Here is a 23,947-nt window from a genome sequence, read left to right on the forward strand (position 1 = left end):
GAGAACTGAACGGGCCCTGAGGGTTTTCAGCGTCGGTTCTGATAGCTCTGAGCTCCGAGGGACCGATATGGATGGTGGTTAAATTATTTCTCTCCCTGTTGCCTTAAGGTCCTCCTAGCTGGTCTTGCCGTGCGCGTTTGGAGCCATGCTGCTGATAATCGGCTCAATTATGAGGAGAGGTACTGAACGGCACCAAATATCTGACCCCGATTCCTGTGAGTAGAGTGTGTGTGTGTGTGTGGGAGAAAGTGTGTGTGAGAGAGAGAGAGAGAGGGGGGGGGGGGGTGTCCGAGGGTATGCAGAGAGGGAGAGGGGCATTGCAGAGGAGGGGGGTTGAGATTTAGTGCAGGGGCGAATGAAACAACCCCCACTAACGAATAAAGGGGTCGGGAAAGTATTTTGACAGAAAAGAAGGGGTGTTTTTTACTGTTCATTAAACACTCTCAGTCTCATAAGGCACGGAGGAGGTATTTTGCTTTCCGACAATAATGAGCACAGAAAAGGTATGTAGCCGCTTTTTTGTGTGTGTGCCCCCCCCCCCCATCAACTTGTTCCATTTTATGAAGCGAAATTGTTTGAGATCAACAGGTTTCGGACAGCGACAGAGAACTGCCCACGTTTTAACATATAAAACCGTTACCCTGTGGCTTGTGTGAACAAGCCATTTGTTTAGGCTATTGTGGCTAACATTCGCTGAAATAAGCAGGTCTCTGGCATTATGTTAATGTTTCACTATTTCATTTTAGTTTACTTGCTACAAGCTTCAGTAATTCGAATGACTTTACCCAGCAGCCTGAATTATTTTCAGGAGATTGAGCCATGTTGAAAATCTTTCAGTCATGCCTCTTTTTGCTTACCGGTAGTTATTTTCAGAGAGCAATTCTTCAAATATACTGTATATATATATAAATAAAAAAACGCCATAGTTTTTCCCCCCCAAACAGACTTTACCATCCACTGAGTATAGCCTACTTAATTCAATGGTCACCTATTTGTATCAATCAAACCCCCCCCCCCCTCATTTGATGTTTTATTAGACAATATAATTATGACAGATCTTTATTTATTAGACCATATATATGACAGATCTGTATTATCCTTCTCTGCAACTCTGACAACAGCAACGTTGTGGAGATTCATTCCACAATGTCCCCATTGAAAGGTAGCCTAGTCAGCTGAGATTCATTGCCCAATATGTAAAACCTTTAACCACATTATTCCTTACAGTGTTACTATTCAGTCAATAGCTAATAACTGTAGCCTAGAATAGTATTCCACTGCGAGTTATACTTTCACGCAAGCATTTATTCAGCCAGAGTTTGTGTTACAGGTTTCAAATGAATGTGAATCTTTCATCTTTTGGCAGAAAGAGGACCATACTATAGCACCCTATAACGGAACATATACTATAACCTTTATCTTTTTACATGTTGCACTATCGTCACATCCACAAAGATTACAACTTGATTTCAATACAATAATAATTACTCCAGGTTCTTGTTCTTTGCTATAGAAATGGACTCAGTTTGCTTAGATATTTGGTTCTCAAAGTGGGGTCCGGGGACCCTCAGGGGGCCTTTTTGGGGGAGGGGGGCTGTACCAGGGGGGTCCCCAGCAAAATTGGTTAATTAAAAATTAGCATATAAGCTCATGAGCTTGTAGATTTTTGAAAAATCTTGAACATTTGTGCAAATATTTTTTTTTAATAACCAATAAATAATAAATCTTTTCCCTGGCACAAAACATTTTTGAGATTAGATGGGGGGGGGGGGGGGGGGGGGTCTACGCCAAATACATATCATTTTGGGGGTCCTTGACATGAAAAGGTTTGAGAAGCACTGGCTTCGGTAATGTAGTTATTGACCGCTAACCAGTTGATCACTGACGGCGTTCCTTTGTTGACGCAGCCTCCTATATAGGTTGAAAACCAGATGTTTTTGATCACATAACCACAAGCCAAACCAACTAAGACAATGAGGAAATAACATTTGATCAACACGTCCGTTAAGTAAATGGATTAACGTGATTGGGAAAGAGGTACTGCCCCAGCCAATGGACTGGCAGTCCATTTAGGATTTCCTGACAGTGTGATGAGGAAGTCGTCTGAAACTATATTCACTATAACTGAAGCTTTGCCACTCTGTGTTTTTGGTTCCTTTTGATCAAGATCAAATCCAGTATCTCCTCGGCCTTGAATTGGTGATTGGTGGCAGATATTGTTCCATGTATGTCAAGTTCCTGGAGCAGCTGATGACCCCTGTTTGCTACTGGCTGCTGGGAATGTTGGCGAACAAACAATTGTTGTAGTAAAAGGCCGATGCACACCTCCAAAGGCTGGTGATATGTAGGTGCAATATAGAGCATATAATGAAAAGGGTATCTTTGAAAGACAAAGAAGAGGTCCTGCAACGTTTCGGTCGCTTGGATCAGGACAGACAATCTCTCAGGACATTGTCTGTCCTGATGAAGGTCTAAGCGACCGAAACGTCCACCTAATAAAGAGCAACATTTTTTAGGCGGTGTGCGGGACCTCTTCTTTGTCTTTCAAAGATACCCTTTTCATCTGTGAACAAACAATTAAAATATGACTGATGGCTTACTGTATACGGCGTACGGCGCCGACCACCATTCATTTGAACTGCCGCTACTGTAGGCCCGGCCTGCGCATCGAATTGAACGTCCTCTTTCACTGCACGACTAAACGGTGGCTATAATGAACAGGAGTCTGGAAATGTTTTGTTTTGTCATATAACATAACTTGATATGGGTCAAAGTTTTCCCCCTGTAATCTGTCTGTGATAACAAAGGAGGGCTGTGCAAAGGAAAGTTGGGTTGACTGAGCCTTTTGGCCACCTAATCCAAGCAGAGGAATTCGTTTGGCCTCATGAAGCGCTTTGCCTTGATCGTCCCCTCTGCCAAGGAAGCACGCCTGTCCCCGTGTTTGTTCAGTGTCCTGACAGTCGGGACCCTGGATTGGAAAGGCCCATTGTTCTTATCTGAAATGGTACAACTTCTCGGACACGGGACACAGAGAGAAATATTTGGGTTGCCTTAATGCTGCGAAGTGATAGTGGTGGAACTGGCAAGCGAGACGTGAAGTAAGGACAAAGCCGGGGACAATAACATTGCTGACTTCAGTGCAAGCATAATAACACCAGTCTGGCTGGTCCTTGTTGCCATCTGTAGAAAAGAAGAGAAGTCCGCACACCCACACAGCTCTGCTCCACAGTGTTTATTTTAAAACACTGGCATTTTACAGATAATCTTCTACATTATTGTAAAGCACCAGCGAGGAACCGGATCCGTGCAACCTAGACTGTATTTAATACCTTGTTGCGATCTGGTCACGGATTCCTAAAAGCGTTGTCAAACAACCCCTTCGACAAGGGATGCTCGTCGGCAGACATGACGCATTTCAACTGAAGGGTGTTGAGATGCAACAAATTTAGCCTTCATTTTGACTGGTAAACGGTAAACACGGCATTCATTAGGGCTACAAGTGATGTCCATGCTGGCACACGGTAAACGAAACACAATTAATGTCATTCCCTTCTGCTGCATTTACCTGTCAAAATGTCTGTTGTGTAAAGGCCTCATGGCACTTGACTTTAAGCTCCTGCACTGCCTCTTGCTACACACACAGGGCTCTTTCAATCACTCGGACATCATCGGTGTGTGTTTGTGCCTGCAAGCAAGGCCATGTGGATGTGATTACACTAGTGTGTGTGTGTGTGTGTGTGTGTGTGTGTGTGTGTGTGATGGTGATGGTGATGTTTCATTCATAGGATGAGGTCACAGAATGGCACTGGCAGTGAGACACGCGCCGCATCTTGTATAACACAATTAAGTCAAATGTTCCCCCTATTATTTGATCCACATTGATCCACAACTGCAATTATAGATTTGATTTGGGAGCATACCTACACTTTATTACCTACGTCCCCAAGGTCATACAATACAATGTTCCTAGCATGTTTTGGGTTCACATGACCACCTGTTATTGTGCATCGCCATGGCTTGGCACAATAAGGCAGCGCCTAGCTGCCTTAACCAAAATGACATGACATTGGCAATGACAGGCTTACATATTAGTGCTAGAATGTAATTTGATGCAACTAGTCTGATACTCATGGCATGCATGTAACCCAGGGGTGGGCAACTTTGACGATGGAGAGGGCCACTGTATTTATACTTTGTATCTTTTTGCTGTTTTCAGGGGATTGCTGCTTGTCATAAAGCCTAGGGTCGCGGTGGGCAGCAGGTGGAGAAGACAAAACGACACATACCGACGGCTGTACATTAGGAACCAATCATGTCTCGCACCGAAGAGGTGAACAAGATGACGGAAAATGTCTATAAGGTAGGATAAACGCATAAACAGGACAACTCACCCCTTTTCTGTTTTCCTCCCGGAACTTTCCACCACAAGTATAATGTATGAAAAGGCTACTACAGTCAGTGAAGTCGGTTCACGGAAGTTGGCTGTATAGGGATTATCTGACGAGGTACCATTTGAGTGGGCAAAACCTTACAAACCTAAATTTACTCAATTCTTTATAAGTAAAATAATATAGCCTTTCCATGGGAGTATCTTTTTATATTTTTCCAAAAAGAATACAAACAGTCTGAGCCTAGCATATATTACAAGTGTGGAACATTTCGAGGAGGAAAAAACGGGCAAGCACAGGGGCGCCCACCAAAAAGAGCTCATCTCTAGTCCAGTCTCACCAAGCTTCAGCTATTTTTGGCACACAACACTGGCGCAAAACTACATATACATCAGGCTTTACTGTGTGTGTGTGTGTGTGTGTGTGTGTGTGTGTGTGTGTGTGTGTGTGTGTGAGTGAGAGACTTTTTGTCAGTCTTTTTGTTTGTCTGCCTGTTTTGTCAGTCTATATACTGTACAGTATGTCTGTCTAACTTTGTTGTCCCTCCTGTTTGCCTCCAAACAATGACATCTGTGTATGAACGTAGCGAGGCGAGTGCCCCAATTTTGTGCTCCTATTGGAAGTGATGTCCCCGGTTGGCTACACATTCTCCAGACCGCCATCCAATTTGGCCTCCATGAAACATGCTGTATGTTTGTGCTCTTCCACACAGGGCATCTTGGACCAGTTCAACCCCAGTCTGAAGAACTTTGTGACGATGGGAAAGAACTATGAGAGAGCCCTGACAGGTTCGTGAACCTCATTAATAAGAGGAGAAACATCGGGAAAACGTTAATTTGTACGACTATTTTTAAGAATACCATTTTTTTTGATACAATTATTTGATAACACAATGTAGCAATATGTGCAACATCAAACGACCCACAAGTCCAAACCTTAGCATGTCAGGATGGATAATGGGGTGATTGGGGATTGTCAAACCATGCAGTAGCAGTTTGCTAAAGCGTGCTGTTGTATCTTCCTCAGGAGTGACAGTTGCTGCCAAGGGATACTTTGACGCTCTGGTGAAACTGGGAGAACTTGCCAGTGACAGCCAGGGTTCCAAAGAGCTGGGTGAGTGTGTGGGCGGGGGGGAGAGAGAGAGAGAGAGAGAGAGAGAAAGAGAGAGAAATTAGAGTTTGGAGTTATGGGCCGAAACCCCAAAGGTGTGAAGAGTAAAGCCTAAATTACATTTGGGAGGTTGAAACTGTACTACTACTCGTACAACAAATTTAAGCGGTGAGCGGTTTGATGGGGTTGAGACGGCATGAGGAACACTACACAGAGAGAGAGAGAGAGAGAACTCGAAAGGGAGAGAGGTAGTGAGTAGAGTCATTGTTGAGAGATTAACAACACCACATGATCTCATTGTAATGCTGAAAACAGTGGGGGAGGCAGGCGGGAGGGGAGGGGAGGGGGTCACTCACCACAGACCACTGTGCTGTGCTGCGTTGAGGGTGGGAGGGAGGCGAGGAGGGGAGAGACACAGTAACAGACTCACAGCTGAGCTGACATCCAGATACCCAGGGGCGGGGGTGTGTGTGGGGGGGGGGGGGGACGGGACCATGCAGCCTCACACAGTGCAATAACACGTTCACTTATCTGATGAGAGATGACCGCGTACATGATGGGGGCATAACTTGTACAGCATATTCACTGATTCAACCACTGTCAACCTGGTGCACATGTGGGCATGTCATTGTATAGGTGAAGGTTTCAAAATGGGGGGGGGGGGAAGTAATATTTCAAAAAATATTCTACAAAAACGATCAAAAAAGCTATCAAAAAAGATCTTAAACAATGTTAAACTCACTTTGCCACTCTAGCCGGTAGCCTATATAATGTGATGTAAATGTGAAAATATGATTTTTTTAAAAAGTGGCTAAATATCTTTTTCTCATCGTATTTGTTTTACAAACTTTTACGGTGATTTCTTTATTATTATTTACTATAGTCCTACTAGAGTCAACTAGACCCCAGTAAATTACACCTGGCCACAAAAAAATCACGGGATCTATTGAATGTGAAGGGGTAGGTGACAAACTGGGCAGATGCAAAGATTCACAGCATATTTGTCGCATTGTATCGGTTTTGCTCAACGCGGTCGGTGACCTCACCAAGCGTGCGTCCGCTTCGCTGCGTCACTCGGTGCCGAGCTATGAGCTTGTAGATCTGCTATTTTTCAATAGCTAAAGTATAACATAATGCTTTTAAAACACCAAAAGATGTTCCTGCCCAAAATGGGTTAAAACGATGCCCAAACACAACTCTCAGTTTCCATAAATTAACTTTCCGTCAGACAGCTACTGTATAACAGCTTCTGGAGGTTGTCAGGAATGACAAGCAGCAGCAGCAGCAGCCAGGCTATTTCTGCTTCCACACTCCCGTGTTTCATAAAACGTCTCCTTTGTGTCCTGAACGCCTCTGTCCGTCTCCCTCCAGGAGACACCCTGTTTCAGATGGCCGAGGTCCACAGACAGATACAGGTGCAACTGGAAGATGTGGTGAGTGTGTTGAAAACACTTTGTTCAAGAGCCAGCCAGTATAGGTTGTCGCATCAGATATTACAGGAAGTGTTCATAGGCTATAGAGCGTCGCAGTCCCACCCCCTTTCATGACGACGCCAGGCCCAGGAAATTATTCCCAATGCATTTTTCCCCATAGACATTTCAAAAGGTATTTATTTAAAGACGGTTACGCCGTGGACAAAGTGGACAAACTCGAGTCGTGACAACTCGTGACAACAAACACAATATTTTGGACCAAACAAATAATCACAAAGAAGAAAAACAACAAAAAAGTGCAGTTTTTTTCTTCTTTCTAATTATTTGTTCGGCCCAAAAAAATGTGTTTGTTGTCATGATTTGTCACGACAAGAGTTGGCTTTGTCCGCGGCGTAAACATCTTTAAATAAATAATTTTTGAAATGTCTATGAGGAAAATAAACTGAGAATCATTTACTGGGCCCTGGTAGGGGGCGGGACTGCTCTATTAGGGTTTAAGTGCTGATATTTGCTATATATTTAAACGATATAAAAGTTCTGGTGTGTTGTATATCATCGCTGGTGCAGTGTGGATCCAATTTCTTATTTTAAATACCGGTAACAATTCTTAACAATTGCAGATCCACAAACTCCGTATTGTGGGCTATTTTTGTGTGACACTGCTATACAACGAAGTAGGGCATTAATACAATGTCTGTATATGTTGTATGTTGGGACCGAGGGTGCGGGGAGTTAGATGTAAAGCAATAAATACATGTTTAAAAACATAAGTTGGATCATTCCCCTCAACAGTTGAAGCTGTTTCATTCTGAGCTGCTGGCCCAGCTGGAGCAGAAGTTGGATTTGGACATCAAATACCTTACAGTAAGTTGAGCTGCAAAGCAACTGTTAAAGGTCAACCAATAGGAAGACAGATGGGGTTGGGACTTAATAAATTAACAGTTCACTTCAAGGGAAAAGGCCCGCTCTACTCAGACAGTCTTATAAAGTTCCAGGCGTGTGCTGGGTGCAGATTCAAAGAGAACATAATAGAAAATGAATAAAATCTGCACTCTCAGTCGAGTAAGAGTCCTTGTTTAATAATGATAGTGCTCCGCAGCAGCAGTCATGCCAGACAGACAAACGCGTTTCGGCGCGCAGGCCTTTCGTCAGTGTCAACATTTTCACAACTGACGAAGGCCTGCTCCTGGAGTTATGAGGTTTCCTCCCGACAGCAACGATATGCACTGTATATACATCACTTTTTGTTTGTTGTTTCAGGCCACGTTAAAAAAGTACCAGAGCGAGCGGAAGTCTAAGACGGAGTCCATCGAGCGCTGCCAGTCTCAGCTGAAGAAGCTGCGCAGGAAGAGCCAGGGCAGCCGCCACCCCAACAAGTATGGAGACCGAGAGATGCAGGTAACGAAGCCTGTCCCATTTAGACCTGAGCTCCGTTCTACAAAATGGCTTCTAAATCACGACAGTTTTCTGAAAAAACCTCTCTTTCTATGTCAGTGGTTCTCAACCTTTTTCACGTCAAGGACCCCAACAATTATATGTATTTGGCCTCCGACCCCCATCTGAAATATGTTGTTCCAGGGACCCCCCCCCAGAAGCAAAGATTTGAGTTAAAAACGTTCGATCTGAAAGAATATATTATTCGAAGATTTGCGCCACATTTTCACGATTTTTCTAAAATAGCAGGTATATCTTCAATAGCTAAAGTACAACATAATGCTTAAAACACCAAAAGGGGTTCCCGCCCCCAAAATGAGCTATACACCTGACCAACACTTTCTTCTGATCATTTTGTCTCTCGGAAAAAAGCCTCTTTTGAGGGGCGCTATAGCCCCTCCTATGCCCAGCTTTGAGTGTTTGTGTAAACACAAACATTGAAGACAAAAGTGTGTAAACGCAAACATTGAAGACGCAAATTGTGATAGGCCGGCGTGATTGGGTGGGAGATGTGCCATTGGTTGAGAATGAAGATGATGACGTATGATAACAGCGCCCCACTTTTATTTAAAAAAAATGTAAAAAATGTTTTACCCAACATTATGGTAATACAATAAGAACTTTGACTAAGTTCGTAGTCACGATGCAATAAAACATATTTTGGATTTTCTTTTTTTATGGCATCGTGACTACGAGCTGTGCGGCCTCTTTCCTTTCTAAGTCAAAGTTATATCTCCTGCGGTCAGCACCTCCCCACTACTGGTGTGCGCTCCTACCTTTTTGTTTGTTTGAATACAATAAGAACTAACACATAAACACATAAATAACAGTAATTACACAACAAGTGTAATTTCCCCTACAGTTCATCTGTAGAAATGTCAGCACTCGCATGGGCCGGGTGGACAAGTGTGAGTGCCGATGACCATGCAATGGCTGCATTTTTCACTGAGCTCTATGGGTGACAAGGGCACGCGGTGACCTCTTTTATTTAAGAGTAGAGAACTGAAGCACTGATAATCCTTCACACACTTGGACCCTCTTTTATGCAGCCCGGATAACCAGCTTTACTCCAGCATTATGGGGATTAAAAGGTAGAGTTGTGTGTGTGTGTGTGTGTGTGTGTGTGTGTGTGTGTGTGTGTGTGCGCGCGTGTGCGTGCGTGTGTGTGTTTGTGGGACCGTTTGCTAATAACGGTGCAATCTGACTCAGCTGATCTCCGCGGAGAACAAGTAACTTAGTATTTTTCTTTGCTTGAGAAACCAGGACGGTAGCAGGGAGGCTGGTTAAGAGCCATGTGGAGGGAACGAATGGGGAATTAAACAGGGAGGCTGGTTAAGAGCCATGTGGAGGGAACGAATGGGGAATTAAACGGGAGGAGAAAACAAGGGAAGGAAAAGGTCAGGGGAGGTCGAGGGACAATATTTGGTGATTTGGATTTTGTTATCATTGCTCAGCAGACAGGACGTGACGTCACTCACTACTTCCTCTCTGTTCCTTTCTGTCCTTACAATTAAGTGTTAAAGTAATGTATGAATGTACTTGTGTGTGCATGTATTTATAAAGTGTGTGTGTGTGTGTGTGTGTGTGCGTGTGCGTGTGTGTGCGTGCGTGCACGTAATGTGCATACTGTACGTTTGTGTGTAGACGTTCATGTGTTTTTCTCGTGTTGGAATGTATGTGTTCTTTAAAGTTCAAGCTGTGTGTGAGTTTGTCTGTCTGTCTAGTGTCTAGCCCTATGGGCTGCATGGGGCCCAGCCCATTTATATGACCAAAATGGAGGTCCCTGACGTTGGCGTAAATCAGCGCAGTTAGGCAATAGTTTCTCTATCAGTGAGAGAGAGAGGTAGTGAGGGCGGGAGGGAGAGGGAGAACCTATGTTACCATACCCACGCAGTAACCATGCAGGCCAATGCACTCACCCCTGAAAACGCAGTAACCCCGGCCCGCCAATGCCGGGCAAGCTGAAGTTTTGCATGTGCTACTCTATGTATCTTTCTGTGTGTTACTGTACAGTTCGTGTGTAACAGGGCATTCACTTCTAGTCATTTTTACTAGTTGACTAGTTGCCTAGTTTACAGTCGACCAGTCGACTAGTTGCTTAACTAGTAACTACTATGTAAAAAACAAAGGCCAAAATAAATATTTGTACATTTAAAAACTGTGTACATTGGTGACTATAACTATAATTTACCTGATCTTGAGGCCTACAAAATCGGGATTTATTTTTTCAGACTTTTTTTTGTTCTTATCAACTAGTCAACTAGTACCAACAAGGTCGACTAGTGGATTTACTAGTCGACTAGTTGCTTAATGCCCTATGCATGTTTGTGTGAACAGACTGCGCACACTGATGCCCGTGTGTGCACATGTATGTATGTGCTTAAAGTGTACGCATGTCGTTTGTACTGATTCTGACACGTGTCCAACTCTTTCTCTCAGTTTGTGGAGTTGATGAGTCGTCGCCAAGGCGAACTGGACACACTCGTTGCCGTGGGTTACAAGTCTGCGCTGACCGAGGAGCGGAGGAGATACTGTTTCCTGGTAGACAGACAGTGTTCCGTCACCAAGCTTCTAACGAACTACCACTGCAAGGTGAGACACGTCAACAAAACATGGCTTGTGTAATAATCGTCAAATGTACGCATGCCATACGCGCTGACAATGCATGTTCTCCCCTAGGGTATAGGTACCCTCAAAAAAAACATGCAGTATTCCTGGTCTCTAAACTGCCTCCCCCTGGCCAGCCGGGGCGCCTGATGGAGGGGAAAGGAACTGGTTGGAATAACGTGTTCCTTCCACGCGCTACGTCCAACCAGGGAAACTCCCCTCTGTCAGGTGTAAAGGAGCGACTTGGACACTCAGGCATGAAGGAAGCATGAGTTCAAGTCCGTTGCTCTCCCCAGGTTGGCAGAGGGTGTGTAGATCGAGTCCAGGATAACATTAGATAACGTCAAAATCGTTAAAATCGTGGGATAACAATTATTACAATGACAATCCGAAACCCTTCCCTGTACCGGAAATATGATGCTATAATTTCCGACGTCCCGTCTCTCAAGAACAGATTCCGAAGCTGTGCTACTGAATCTGTCGGCAAGGGGCACATACAGAACGTGTATACATTGTTGATGGTGGGAATGGAAACACAGGCGCCCCACAGGAAGTGGAGGGCTGAGGGCGGACCAGGCGGTTACCAACATCATGTTATCCACATTTTATTGGGCTCCAAAATTCCACAAATTCAAAGGAAACAAACGGCAGAGGGCACTGTTTTTCCTTTTTTTTTGCTGATGCGTTCCCAGATTGAGTTGTCCAGAACCTTGTCTGTTAATGTTAATGCTATTAAAATAGAAAGGAGAGGTCGCACAACTCCTAGTACAAATACTTTTATTGTTACCAACGTTTTGACAAACAAGTTGCCTTCTTCAAGGCAACTTGTTTGTCGAAACGTCGGTAACATTACAAGTAAAAGCCTTCTTCAAGGCAACTTGTTTGTCGAAACGTCGGTAACATTACAAGTAAAAGCCTTCTTCAAGGCAACTTGTTTGTCGAACCGTCGGTAACAATACAAGTATTTTTGGCATCAGGACTACGAGTTGTGCGACCTCTCCTTTCTATTTTAAAGTTTGTCTCCTTAACTCTCGGTGTGCGCTCCTACCTTTTTGTTTGCAATGTTAATGCTATATTAAACGTGGTCCCAGGTGAAAGAGCTCCTGTCCCAGAAGCTGTCGTCCTGGCAGCAGTCGTGCTCTCAGCCCACCAAGCTCCCGGAGCGCGCCCTCAACCTGCTGCGCCACACCGCCCCTCAGTGCGCCGCCGCCGCCGGGGCTGCTGGGATGGCCGAGGTCCTCCGACACACCAAGCTGGTGGGCTCCGCCCAGGCAGAGCAGGTGAGACCAATTGACGATAGCCTGGGCAGCATTCCTTTGTCGGGTATATGAACCCGTCGAGAGCGGATGATATCGTTACATCATGTTGTGTAGTCATTGTTTTGTAGTCATCAGGCAGGAACCATCAATATGCAACTTCCTTTCCCTCAAACCGATTTTTTCCCCCAATAAAAGCAGCAGGCTACGAGAGAACGAGTCACGCTTTTATAGTTATTCTTCCGGTTTGAATGAAAGGAAGTAACAGATTGATGGTTCTGGCCTGACGACTACGAAACAATGACTACAACATGACGATATCATCCGCTCCCGACCAGGCTTTCCTCCGAGGTGGAAAGCCTGGTGACGCGAGGTTACCATGATGATGGGAGTTGTTCAGTGGTGGTGGAAAAAAAGTGCTCAAAGAAGTACAAACGTATTGGCATCAAAATGTACCAAGTGAGTTATGTGAATATTGCTGATATCATTACATTTGAACACGGCAACTGTGCACTGCACAATGTGCACATACCGTCACCGGCTGCATTCTGTGAGCGACACAAATGTGCACGCGCTCTCAGCTGTGTGACAGCTGAGAGGGGTCGAGGCGGTGGAGCAGAGGTGCAGAGAATTCTGGTGGAATCTGACCCTAAAAATGTAGATCGACCGGGATAGGTAGATGTAGCTTAACCACTACTACACCATCTACTAAAGTTAGAAGTTACCATGTTTTGTCTGTTTGTCTTCCTAAATGTTCATGTTCATGTTCTCTCTCTCTCTCAGAAGCCGTCGGTTCAGGAGGTCCCACCGCTTTTGAACGGAGGAGATTCCAGCCGCTCCCAGCAGCAGCAACTGCCACGCCCGCTGCCCTCGTCCTCTGCCGCGCCCAGTGACCGCTCCTCCTCCCCGCCTGCCCTGCAGGGCTCCCCTCACACCGCCACCTCCACCACCGCCTTCCACTCACTGGGCGCCGCCACCGCCACCACCACCTCTGCTGGAGGAGACGACGGAGGAGCAGCAGCAGCTGGTGCTACTGCTGCGGCCGGAGGCAGCATCAACAGCAACAGCAGCGGTGGCTCGGCCAGCGCTTCTTCCCCCCAACACACCAGCACACCTCTGAGCGCCTCTGCCGGCCTGCTGGCGGAGAGCAGTGCTGCTGGCGGCACCACCATCACCGGCTCCAGCCCCGGTATATACTTGGCCCTGACACAATTATCATTACATAAAACCGTCAAATTATTTTGTGTTCATACATTTAAAAAAAGAAATTGCTGAAATAGCTGATATACAAGCTTACAACGCGGTTGTATATAAGCTTGTTGATCAGCTATTTTTTAAAACCTGTTTTTAAGTATTAAAATAATGAATATGTCAGTCCTTTCTTTGTATATTTCAGTTATTTGTCATATCTGCCCCGTGCATTTATTTTTTTATTACCAGGCAAACGGAAATGCCATTCTTTATTCATAATGTTCCAATGTTCAGCATTCAAAAACACAATTTAAATCCTTAATCGCAACTATTTGTGTGAAAACTAATCAACTTAAAAATGTGACAGCAGCAGCAGCAGCCCTGCCCGGTACATCCACATCCACCTCCGCCTCCAACCACCACCAGAGCCCTTTCCTCCTGGCCACCGGCACCTCCAACATGTCCCCCTGCCTCATCCCGTCCACCGTGCTGTCCCTCAGCCAGGCCAGCCCGGGGCACGGCACCCAGGCCGTCACGCTGTCCATCTCGCACAGCGCCCCGCCGCACAGCCCGCCGCTGCCCCACAGCGCCCCTCTCTCCAGGTAGCTAAATGTGTGGCAAATATGCAAAAAAACGAAATGCTTGCAATGGATTCAGAATCATGAAACCGCCATAGTTTGACATGTCACATTACTTGCCTGACGTCGAAATAAAACAAATGACTCATTGAGTGGTTCTCAATATTTCATTTCATTATCTGTATTTGGCCGCCGCCCCTCATCTGAAAATATGTTGTTCCAGTGACCCCCCCCCCCCCCAGAAGCAAAGATTTGAGTTAAAAACGTTTGCTCTGAAAGAATATATATTCAAAGATTTTCACTACATTTTCACGATTTTTCAAAAATAGCAGACCTACAAGCTCGTAGATCTGCTATTTTTCAATGGCTAAAGTATAACAAATAACAATGCTTAAAACACCAAACGGGGTTCCCACCCAAAATGGCTTAAAGTTTTGCCTTATATAGGTTGTTAATGGTACCCCAACTTTCAGCAGCTGTCACAAAGTTTCCCAAGGGAAACAAATGAGAACAAATTGATAGGTTGACAGTAGACGCCTTTTATGAACACACTTGTGAAGAAAGCTATAGTGGTAAGCTTTTGTTTTGCAGATTTGTCACACATTTTTGCTAATTGTCCCTTATCCAGGGCCATGACGCCGGTGCAGCAGCTGATGCACCAGCACCAGCAGGCCGGCGGGGGGCTGGGGTCCGCCGCGGGGTCTCCTCCGTCCCTCAACCCCTTGCTGATGAAGGCGGCGGAGATGTACGCCACAGCCACGCTGCCGCTGCCCAGGAGACCGGGCAGCGAGATGAGGATGGGCGGCTTCGGGGGTACGTTACGTTGACCACCATCGTCTGCTCTGGCCTGTTGTCTTCAGAATGAGAAGCATGCCGGTCGTTTGTGATATTGCAGGTTCTTTTACACATAGCGGGGTGGCAGTGGCTCAGGGGTAGAGTTGCCGGTTGGGGGGTCAGCCGGAAGGCTCCCAGTTCGATCCCACGGGCTCCCCCTGAGTTTGTATCGAAGTGTCCTTGAGCAAGACTCTGAACCCCTAATTGCGCCCGATGAGCAGGTCGGTGCCTTACGCTTCCTTCCGCCATCGGTGTATGAATGGGTGAATGTAATGACAATGACAGTAACAATCTATGGAAAGCGCCTTGGATAAAGACGCTATATAAATGCACGCACACATGCACACACACACACACACACACACACACACACACACACACACACACACACACACACACACACACACACACACTCTATCTCCTAAGATAAACGTCCTCATCACCCTCTCACTCTATAGGCTCCAGTCTCCCGAGGATGTTGCCCCTGACCGGGCCGACCCGCGTGGAGGCCGTGTTCGCTCACACCCCCTCGGCGGCGGACGGCGGGGCGGTCAGCGGCGCGTGCTTGCTTCACTTCCTGCCCGGCGACGGCATAACCCTCCTCATCTCGGAGCCACGAGACGGCTGGCATTATGGTCAGCACGAGCGGACCGGGCGGTATGTATCACTGTCAATATAAAGGAAAGAATCACACCTGTGTGAACTGAGTGGTGCAACTCCCCCCCCCCCCACCCTCCACTCTCTCTCTCTCTCTCTCTCTCTCTCTCTCTTTCTCATTAGAAGGCAACATTACAGAACTATCTCTCTCTGTTTCTGGCACAACAGTGGTACTAATAGTCATACTCGTGCTCATTAAAGGAGAATTCCATGCTAGAATGCTTTCTTATCTTTCTTACCTTTCTTTGTAGTTGTTACGTCCCCACCAAAGAGGTCCAGGTGTTTTTTTGTGCAAAAACCCCTTATTGGCTATTTTCCCTACCATAAGCCCTCAATGGACACAGAGTCATGGACATTGCTGTTCCTTGGAGTGGTTGCACCACTCAAAAAGTACTAAAATGTGTGTCACTACTGCAACATAGAAATGCTCTGTCACAAGTGAAAGACGGGAATTCAAAAGTTACCTGAGTAAAAGGTACAAAAGAATTGGAATCAAAATGTACGTCAAGTACCACAAGTAGAAAGTGCTCGTTGTGCAGAGAGCCGTTTCACAAGTTTTCAAATCTATAATGAAATGTATAAAATTCTTTTGAAAATGGCACATTTACAAGCTCACAATGGCCCAAATGTATAGGGTTGAAGTGGTTAATGTATGTTTTGTAATAGTAATCAGAATCTACAAAGTAACTAGCAACTAAAGTTTTCAAATAATTGTAGTGAAGTAAAAGATATATAAAAGAAAAAGAAAATATTTGCCTCTGGGATGTAGTGGAGTAGAAGAAAAAAAAAATCGACAATTGTAAATACTACAGTAAAGTAAAAAGGCCTCAAACGTGTACGCATCACAGTGAATGGTTGACCTAAAAGCTTTTCACAGATGCTAGTCATCTCTGCTAATCAGTTAGAGTAGTGGCCTAAAGCAGTGGGCTTTCAACCCTTTTCACATCGAGGCCCATTATGTATTGGGCATTTGAGCCACGGACCCCCATTTGATGAGATTTAGACTCAGATTTACTGTAGACTCTCAGACTCTCAGGATCTGAAGGTTCGGAGAGCACTTGCCTGGAAAGCCTTGCACGGGGTTGAGGAGAGAATGGAAATCAGATATGGGAGAAGACCGTAAGAGGCCATAGCTACTGTGGAGTCAGTACTGCTGTATGGGGTCGAGACATGGACCCTCACAGTAAAACAGGAAAAAGCCCTGGATGGAGTCTACACAAGAATGCTACGAATGGCACTAGGTGTCACATGGACGGACCGCATCATGAAATGTGGACCTCTATGGGGACCTACCAGGAGGGGAAAGAAGCATACCACCATGTAGACGTGCTGTGGCGCGACAGCTTGGCTGACAACACTGCAGAGCTCAAGAACCTGATGTTGGATAGGAAATTATAGGGCAGCGATCCAGGAATCCCGAGTTGGTGTTGGCTAGACCTCACTCTCGCAGCAACTAACTAAGACTCTCAGACCCCAAAACTAAAGAATTTTGTTACCGTGGATAAGATTGTGTCCACAATTCCATGCTGTGTTGTTGGTACCATAAGAGAGATCACAGGCAAACGTTGATCAAAATAGAAATTCTTCTACATTCATCTAATTGTGTAGTCTTCTTGTAAATGAAGTAATGCTGATGTTCAACGATAATTTAAGGGTCCATTTGGTTACCATCATTTAGCTGGGGACCACCTGGAATTCCTCCAAGGACCACAGGTGGTCCCTGGACCACTGGTTGAAAACCACTGGCCTAAAGCAGTGCTGGCCGTGCTTATGGGAGTTAGCAGTGTGTGGGGTGGAACATGTGATTTTACCTATTGCTTACAGTATATGAAAGTAGTCGTTATGTACGTTATGCCTTTCTCTTTTGATTGTTTGTCGGTCATGATATGAACTGTAACTTCTCTCTCCATCGTCAACAGGAAAGGCTGGTTCCCTTTCTCCTACACTCAAGCACACGCCAGTAACCATGACAACCTCAGCAGCAGGTCAGTCACACCATAATACCGAAACCTGTTAAAAATATACTGTAGTGCTTACAATGCGCCGTGAGTCCACACCTTGTAAGGTTGTCGATCTTTGCTATTTCTATGTGGAAGCTTTCCCCACAATACGGATGCTGGGGATTTAAGTGGTTAAAAACACTAAAACATAGAAGTGAGAAACACTGAAATATCTAAGAAATGTATAGAAATGTGACATATTTAGAGAGACACATACAGAGAGTTTTATTAACCCATTCTGACCGGGAACCCGTTTTGGTGTTAGCATCATGTTATGCTTTAGCTATTGAAAAATAGCAGATCTACAAGCTCATAGCGCGCCACCGAGTGGCGCGCTACGAGCTTGTAGGTCTGCTATTTTTGAAAAATCGAAGAACGACTGACATTTTTAGAATGTGATCTCAGGTCAGAATGGGTTCATCAGACCAGTGTGTGTCCAGTGGAAACCTCGTATGAATCTGATCTCAGGTCAGAATGGGTTAAAGAGTGCTGTGTATGATATCTGAATTGGCGTCATGTTGAAATCATCGTGGCTTCGATCCCGTTTTCCACGCTTTGATCTACTCGATATTCACGGCATTCGGAGACATTACACGGTATTGGCTGCTCCGCTCACAGATTATGGAATGATACGTAGTTATTATTTTCCATGATCTCCACCTTTCCGCTCTCTTAAGTCCACATCTTTCACCACCCCGTCTCCAAGGACTTCCTCCGCTCTCCAACAGCAACAGCGCTTACCACTTCGACATGGAATTGTGGTCTCTCCATTTCCTGCCCCTCAAAATAAGGACACGGAGACACTTTGGAGGCTTCCAGAGAAAACAGAGAAAAACAGCAGAAACACCTCCGTGTCCAAGTCTCTGAAGCCAGATCTTTGACTGTGGAGCTTAAAGTCTGGGCCACATTGTTTCTCGAACAGACTACCTTGACTTTCTGACCGTTGACACACGATGTTTCGCATTGGTGTAATTTGAGGTGATGTTCAGCTTTGCGCCTTGAAAATGTTCAAGGTGCAAGAATTGCTGAAAAGAACTTTTGTCAAGGGAATAGATTTGTTTTCCCTTGGCAATTACATCATTTTGGTCTCCACGAGAATTATGCCTTTAGGCTGAGAATGCTAGATCACGGTAATAAAAGGATTAACGTGTTTTCTTTTCCCTGCCCTTCCGTAACAGCTCCCTGCTGCTGTCCAAGGCTAACAGCACCAGTACGGGTCAGCTGGACAAGCTGGGGTCCGGAGGGGGACTCCCAGCCCTGACCCCGGAGTCCGAAGAGGAGCGCTCCCTTCCTCCGCCGAGGGTCAGCACCTTCCGCCCGCGCCCCTACAGCATGGCCGACACCAACCAGATCAGCCTCAGGCCTCTCGGGAAGGGCCAGGCCGGGGGGGTGGAGTGGATGAAGCCGCCCAGCAGGCCCTCTCTGTCCATGCTAATGCAAGAGGTATATTGGAAGTGCTTTAATTGTCATGACGGAAGTTTGGAACAGTGGTTTTCAACCCTTTTCATATCAAAGGTCTATTTATTTGGCATATGGGCCAACAGACCACCATTAATGAGATTTAGCCTCTCAGACCCAAAATGTGTAATATTGGAGTGGTGCAACCACTCCAAGGAACAGCAATGTCCGTGTTCACCTATGTGTTGTTCACCTATGTGTTCACCTATGTGACGTTAATGAGCACCAGTAGGAGTACCAGTAGGGGCGCTGTTGTGCCAGAAACAGAGAGAGAGATAGTATTAGTGCTGCACTGTTGCCTGCTAATATGAGAGAGACGAGAGGGGGGGGGGGGGGGGGGGGGAGTTGCACCACTCAGTTCACACGGGTGTGATTTTTTTGTTATTGTACACAATTCCATGCTGTATTGATGTTGGTACCATAGGACAACATGCAACATGCAAACGATCAAAATAACAATTATTCTACATTCTCTAATTGTGTAGTCTTCTGTTCTTGTGTAAATGAAGTAATGCAGGTGTTTAACATTTGGTTACCAACTCTACATCATTCAGCTATGGGGACCACCTGATACGGATCAAGGTCCACTGGTTGAAAACCACTGGTTTAGAAGGTTCTGTTTGTCAAGGTGCTCATTGTTTTCTACCTCCCTCTGCATTCCAGCTCTCCTCCGATTTGGCCTCCCCACCACCCTCCCCAACCAGGTAAATATATATGTGAAGGATCTATATTTATGATTGTTGTTATAAAATCGGGCTCCTTGACATTTTTTTTTTTTTTTAATAACTCACGATGTCATCCTCAAAAATATAGTTAGGTGTTTGGCGCACAAAGGTTATAAGATCAGTCTGAGGCATCAGTAGACACTTGTGTTCTTTATTTAATGTAGTGTAGTCATAATGATTGAGCTCTATAAGCTGAACTTGTGAACTTGTAGATCAGCGCTTCGTGGTGAAGAGTGTAGACTAGAGGGGAAAAAAGAGGGACCAAGTATAGAGCCCCAGGGGACCCTGGTCAACTAAGTATATAGGATATAACCAAGTAGTTCAATATGTTTTCTTTTTGAGGGGCGCTATAGTGAGCTACAGTATATTCGGCTATAGTGTCGATTTCTGTCTTACACAAACAATGAATGGAGAATTTACGTTATATGTGGACGAACAAATCGGCTATTTTTGTCCTACACAAATATATCCCCATTGACAATTAATGGACGATGAACGATGATAAGAGCGCCCCTCACTTCACACGCGTGTGGTTTTCTTCAAACGGTAGATATTTCCGTCTTTGTAATGATGCTTCCCATCATTCAAAAACGACTGTCATATGTCATTATTCTTACATCATACTTGTGGATATTATTGCAGATAATATATTTTTGATTGTACTTTCATCATCTCCTCCCTTTAGGACCAATCCATTTGCCCACGTCAGACTCAGAAAAACGGTCACCAACGATCGCTCAGCTCCCATCATTGAGTAAACAGAGTCCACACACACACACACACACACACACACACACACACACACACTCAACCCATGTGAAAAATGAAATATGATTAGAGTATATTTTGAACATTATTCCTGAAGGTAGCATTTGGTTTATTTTGATTATTTGGCGTAATATTTTAAATGATTCACTAAAACCTTTAAAAGTACACGGATTCAACAAGTTGACAATTTGACGTATGTGTGTCTGAATGTACTTGTAGACAGGAACATATTCAGACATGGAAATTACCATAGTGTACTGCTGTTCTGTCTTCCATGATTGATCTAAGTGATGTGATGTCACAGTTATAGGGTTTAGTCTTTTTCTTCTTCTTGCTGGCTTGATTGTTGCAGAGAAGTTTTGAAATATTTAAAATGTAGCGATACAAACTACTATAATGTTGGAAAAATGCCTTGGAATGACGTGGGGAGAGATATGGATAAAGTATAAAACACAAGTGTAATGTAGTATGTTGATAGTGAGTAGGTCACTTACAGAATTAACTGTCAACATAGCTAGCTCACAAACAACTAAATATAACACTTTTTTCTTCCCCCAACAGTTTAATTGTCTAATTGAGGCCCCACATTATGAACCCTCAAACTGGGATAGAAGCATTTATTTTTCTCCCTTTCATATAATCTGTATTTAGTTTATTTTGTTTGTCTTTGTGCCAATATCGACAAAGCATTATTATTTTTTAGTTCAACCCATTTAGGGACTGGCTCCTGATGGCAGGTTGTTCATTTGTGGTCAAATTTAAATTCACCACTATGAAGTAACAAGGAAAAGGACAGGTTCCTCCTTTAGAGTAAATGTTTGTTTTTCTTGTTTTGTTTGCTTAGAATAGTCAAATAGTTTGTTGTAATGTCATGGTTCCAAATTCAACAGAGGTGGCAGAGGAACATGAAATATGCTAATTTCATTTTGAATTTTAAATATTGTACAAATTGTTTCTATTTAAAATTAGGTTGATTGCTGTCTATATGTTCTATAACATGTATTATGTGATGTTCACTTGTATGAACATGTAATTTTCACTTCACCAGTATATACGCAGTTAAAATACATGATAGATTTTTGAATAATATGATACCTAAAAAAATCCAGTTAATAAGATAAATTCATCTTAATGTTAAGCTTTAGTGAATGTCAACTGTTGCATATCAGTCTATCTTTTAGGAGTGTAAACAAGATGAAACATAATTTTAATTCACACAATAGATCTGACAGATATCGGCGCATTAAATAAAGCTGATTAACGTTTAATTGATCTTTGAAGATCAAGTGCAAAAAAACAAATTCTACCCTTTAGTAGATCAGAGAAATAATTGAAACTTTGTATATTGTAATTTTACAAAGTTAAAAAGAGTGAGACCCTCAACATTCCCTTTGCTGCAAGTGGAGCAAATGCTACAAGGAAAAGAGCTCAAAGATCTCCACAGAACGGAAGCTTAATCTGGGGGTTTACCTTGATAAATGACAGTTGAGAGAGTGTTTTTTATTATAAACAAGAGACATGTTTTAGAAAGGGGTATTTGGTTGAGGGTATAACGTGTAAAGAATGAGGGAATGCAGCACCTAGGCTTTGGGTTTTGAGCCACCTTGATTTATCTTCAGTCCCGGATAAATAAATAAAAAGATAAGACAACATCTAGCTGAATGTAGTTGCACATTTTCCAAATCCAACTGCACAGCATCTTTCTAGAGAGAGACGTGAAAGCCAAGACTGACATCGGGATTGTGTTTTAAGCGGAGGAATGTAACTTTGAAAGTGACGAAGGGAGTGTTTTTGGAAGTTGAACGGCGTCTAAGCAAGTGTTTACGGTAAACTAGAGATAGCCACAGTAGTGTTTATTTTCTGTACAGTATTAGCTCTGTAGTCATTTAACCATTTGAATTGTCATTGTGAACTGAGATGGTTTATTCTGTCCTGATTGCCATGTCTGGCGTCCAAGCTGTCTTGCAACATGATCTATGATTTGATTTATCTTTTTCTTTTGCGAAGATGTTATATTAAACAGATCGCCCACCAGCGTTCTGTGGTAATGTTACTGGTAGATCTTCTAACAGTACCTAAATGACTTATGTCAACGTTAATGGTTATAGCAAAATCATAGAGATAATGCTGATTTATGTTTGTTAAAAAAGTGCTTATAAACATGACTGTATAACTTTGATTTGCCTTCTTTAAAGTGGCCTTGCGTTTTGAGAACATTTTCACCTTTCAGCACTCAGCCCTGTAGTTAAGGAGCAATACGTCTCCCCAGGCACCCAGAGGCACGCACGCACGCGCACACACGATTCGATTTGTAAAGAAATAAATAAAACAGCCTACTCATTTGTACAACAAATGAAAATAGCCGATCTGTAAGCTCACATGCGTTGTGATCTTGTAGATCTATTTTCATATTTTGACAAATATGAATGACCAAAGGTTTATGACCATTAACTGAGTTTAATGTGGATAACATTATTTAAAAGACCCCCTCCCCCCACCACACACACACACACACACACAACCCCCTCACTAAACATGAAACATACTTGGACAGAGAATTAGATATTGCAGTAATGCAGTAATCCTGGCCTCTAAACTGCCTCCCCCTGGCCAGCCGGGCGTCTGATGGAGGGGAAAGGAACTGGTTGGAATAACGTGTTCCTTCCACACGCTACGTCCAACCAGGGAAACTCCCCCCTGTCAGGTGTAAAGGAGCAACTTGGACACTCAAGCATGAAGGAAGCATGAGTTCAAGTCCGTTGCTCTCCCCAGGTTGGCGGAGGGTGTGTAGAGCCCAGGATCACATTAGATGATTGACACAGGGGTGAAAAATGGGTTACAAAATCGTGGGATAAAAAATATATATTTAAAAGAGAATTAGATATTACATTGGGACTAGTTTTTGAGGTGGTAAATCTGGGACTCAGAGGCTTGATCTTAGAAAAAGTGAAAATGTTCTGAGGTAAAATATTGATTTAACACTGCACACTAATTTCTACAGTGTTCTTTGAGTCTGTCAAAATGTATAGCAATGTAAACTAGCTGTACTTTTGTTGAATCTAAAGAAATTTCTGGTGATTATTGAAGCCATTATTACATGCAGAATACTGTTAGGAAGGATATTCCTCACATGGAATATTGAATACCGACTTGTCTTTAAATAAATATTCTATAAAGGAAAGAACAACCAGGTCTCCACTGTTACTAATTATTATATTTTTGGGAAAGAAACTCAGCAATCAGTTATTACTTTCGGGGCCTTCCATGAGCAATATTGTCCGTCTCTTTAATGGCAAATAAACTACTTCAAGTTCAGGTATCTATACTAGTATATAGTTATTACTAGTATATAGTTACATTGCATAAGTGGATTTTCTTGGTTTACACTGCACTAAAATACTGTGTTCATTTAACTCGGTGAAAGTTTGCAAATGGAACCTAAAGCCCTAACCACACCAAAGGGTCACCATGCAACTCCTTGGGTCAAAACAGTTGCAAGGAGTTAACG

General features: G+C 43.9%; 1 protein-coding gene across 6 annotated transcripts; it reads left to right on the forward strand.

Moving 5' to 3' along the window:
* Positions 1-23,583, forward strand: LOC308318876 (BAR/IMD domain-containing adapter protein 2). Of its 6 annotated transcripts, none has more exons than XM_080768586.1 (17): positions 1-215; positions 4,217-4,360; positions 5,101-5,176; positions 5,415-5,501; positions 6,870-6,931; positions 7,724-7,795; positions 8,192-8,329; positions 10,805-10,957; positions 12,064-12,252; positions 13,012-13,417; positions 13,787-14,021; positions 14,626-14,810; positions 15,290-15,488; positions 17,408-17,473; positions 18,667-18,931; positions 19,610-19,650; positions 20,357-23,583. In XM_080768586.1, the coding sequence occupies exons 2-17, from the start codon at positions 4,313-4,315 to the stop codon at positions 20,427-20,429; spliced, it is 2,295 nt and encodes a 764-aa protein (XP_080624712.1). In that variant the 5' UTR covers positions 1-215; positions 4,217-4,312; the 3' UTR covers positions 20,430-23,583. The 6 variants fall into 6 exon arrangements, with proteins under 6 accessions (XP_080624712.1, XP_080624711.1, XP_080624710.1 ...); XM_080768585.1 differs by having other exon boundaries at positions 1-179; XM_080768584.1 differs by lacking the exon at positions 1-215 and adding an exon at positions 387-503.
* The last annotated feature ends 364 nt before the right edge of the window (positions 23,584-23,947 follow it).

Source organism: Protomyctophum bolini (genome assembly GCF_963924005.1).
Source record: "Protomyctophum bolini genome assembly, chromosome: 7".
Taxonomy (NCBI): domain Eukaryota; kingdom Metazoa; phylum Chordata; class Actinopteri; order Myctophiformes; family Myctophidae; genus Protomyctophum; species Protomyctophum bolini.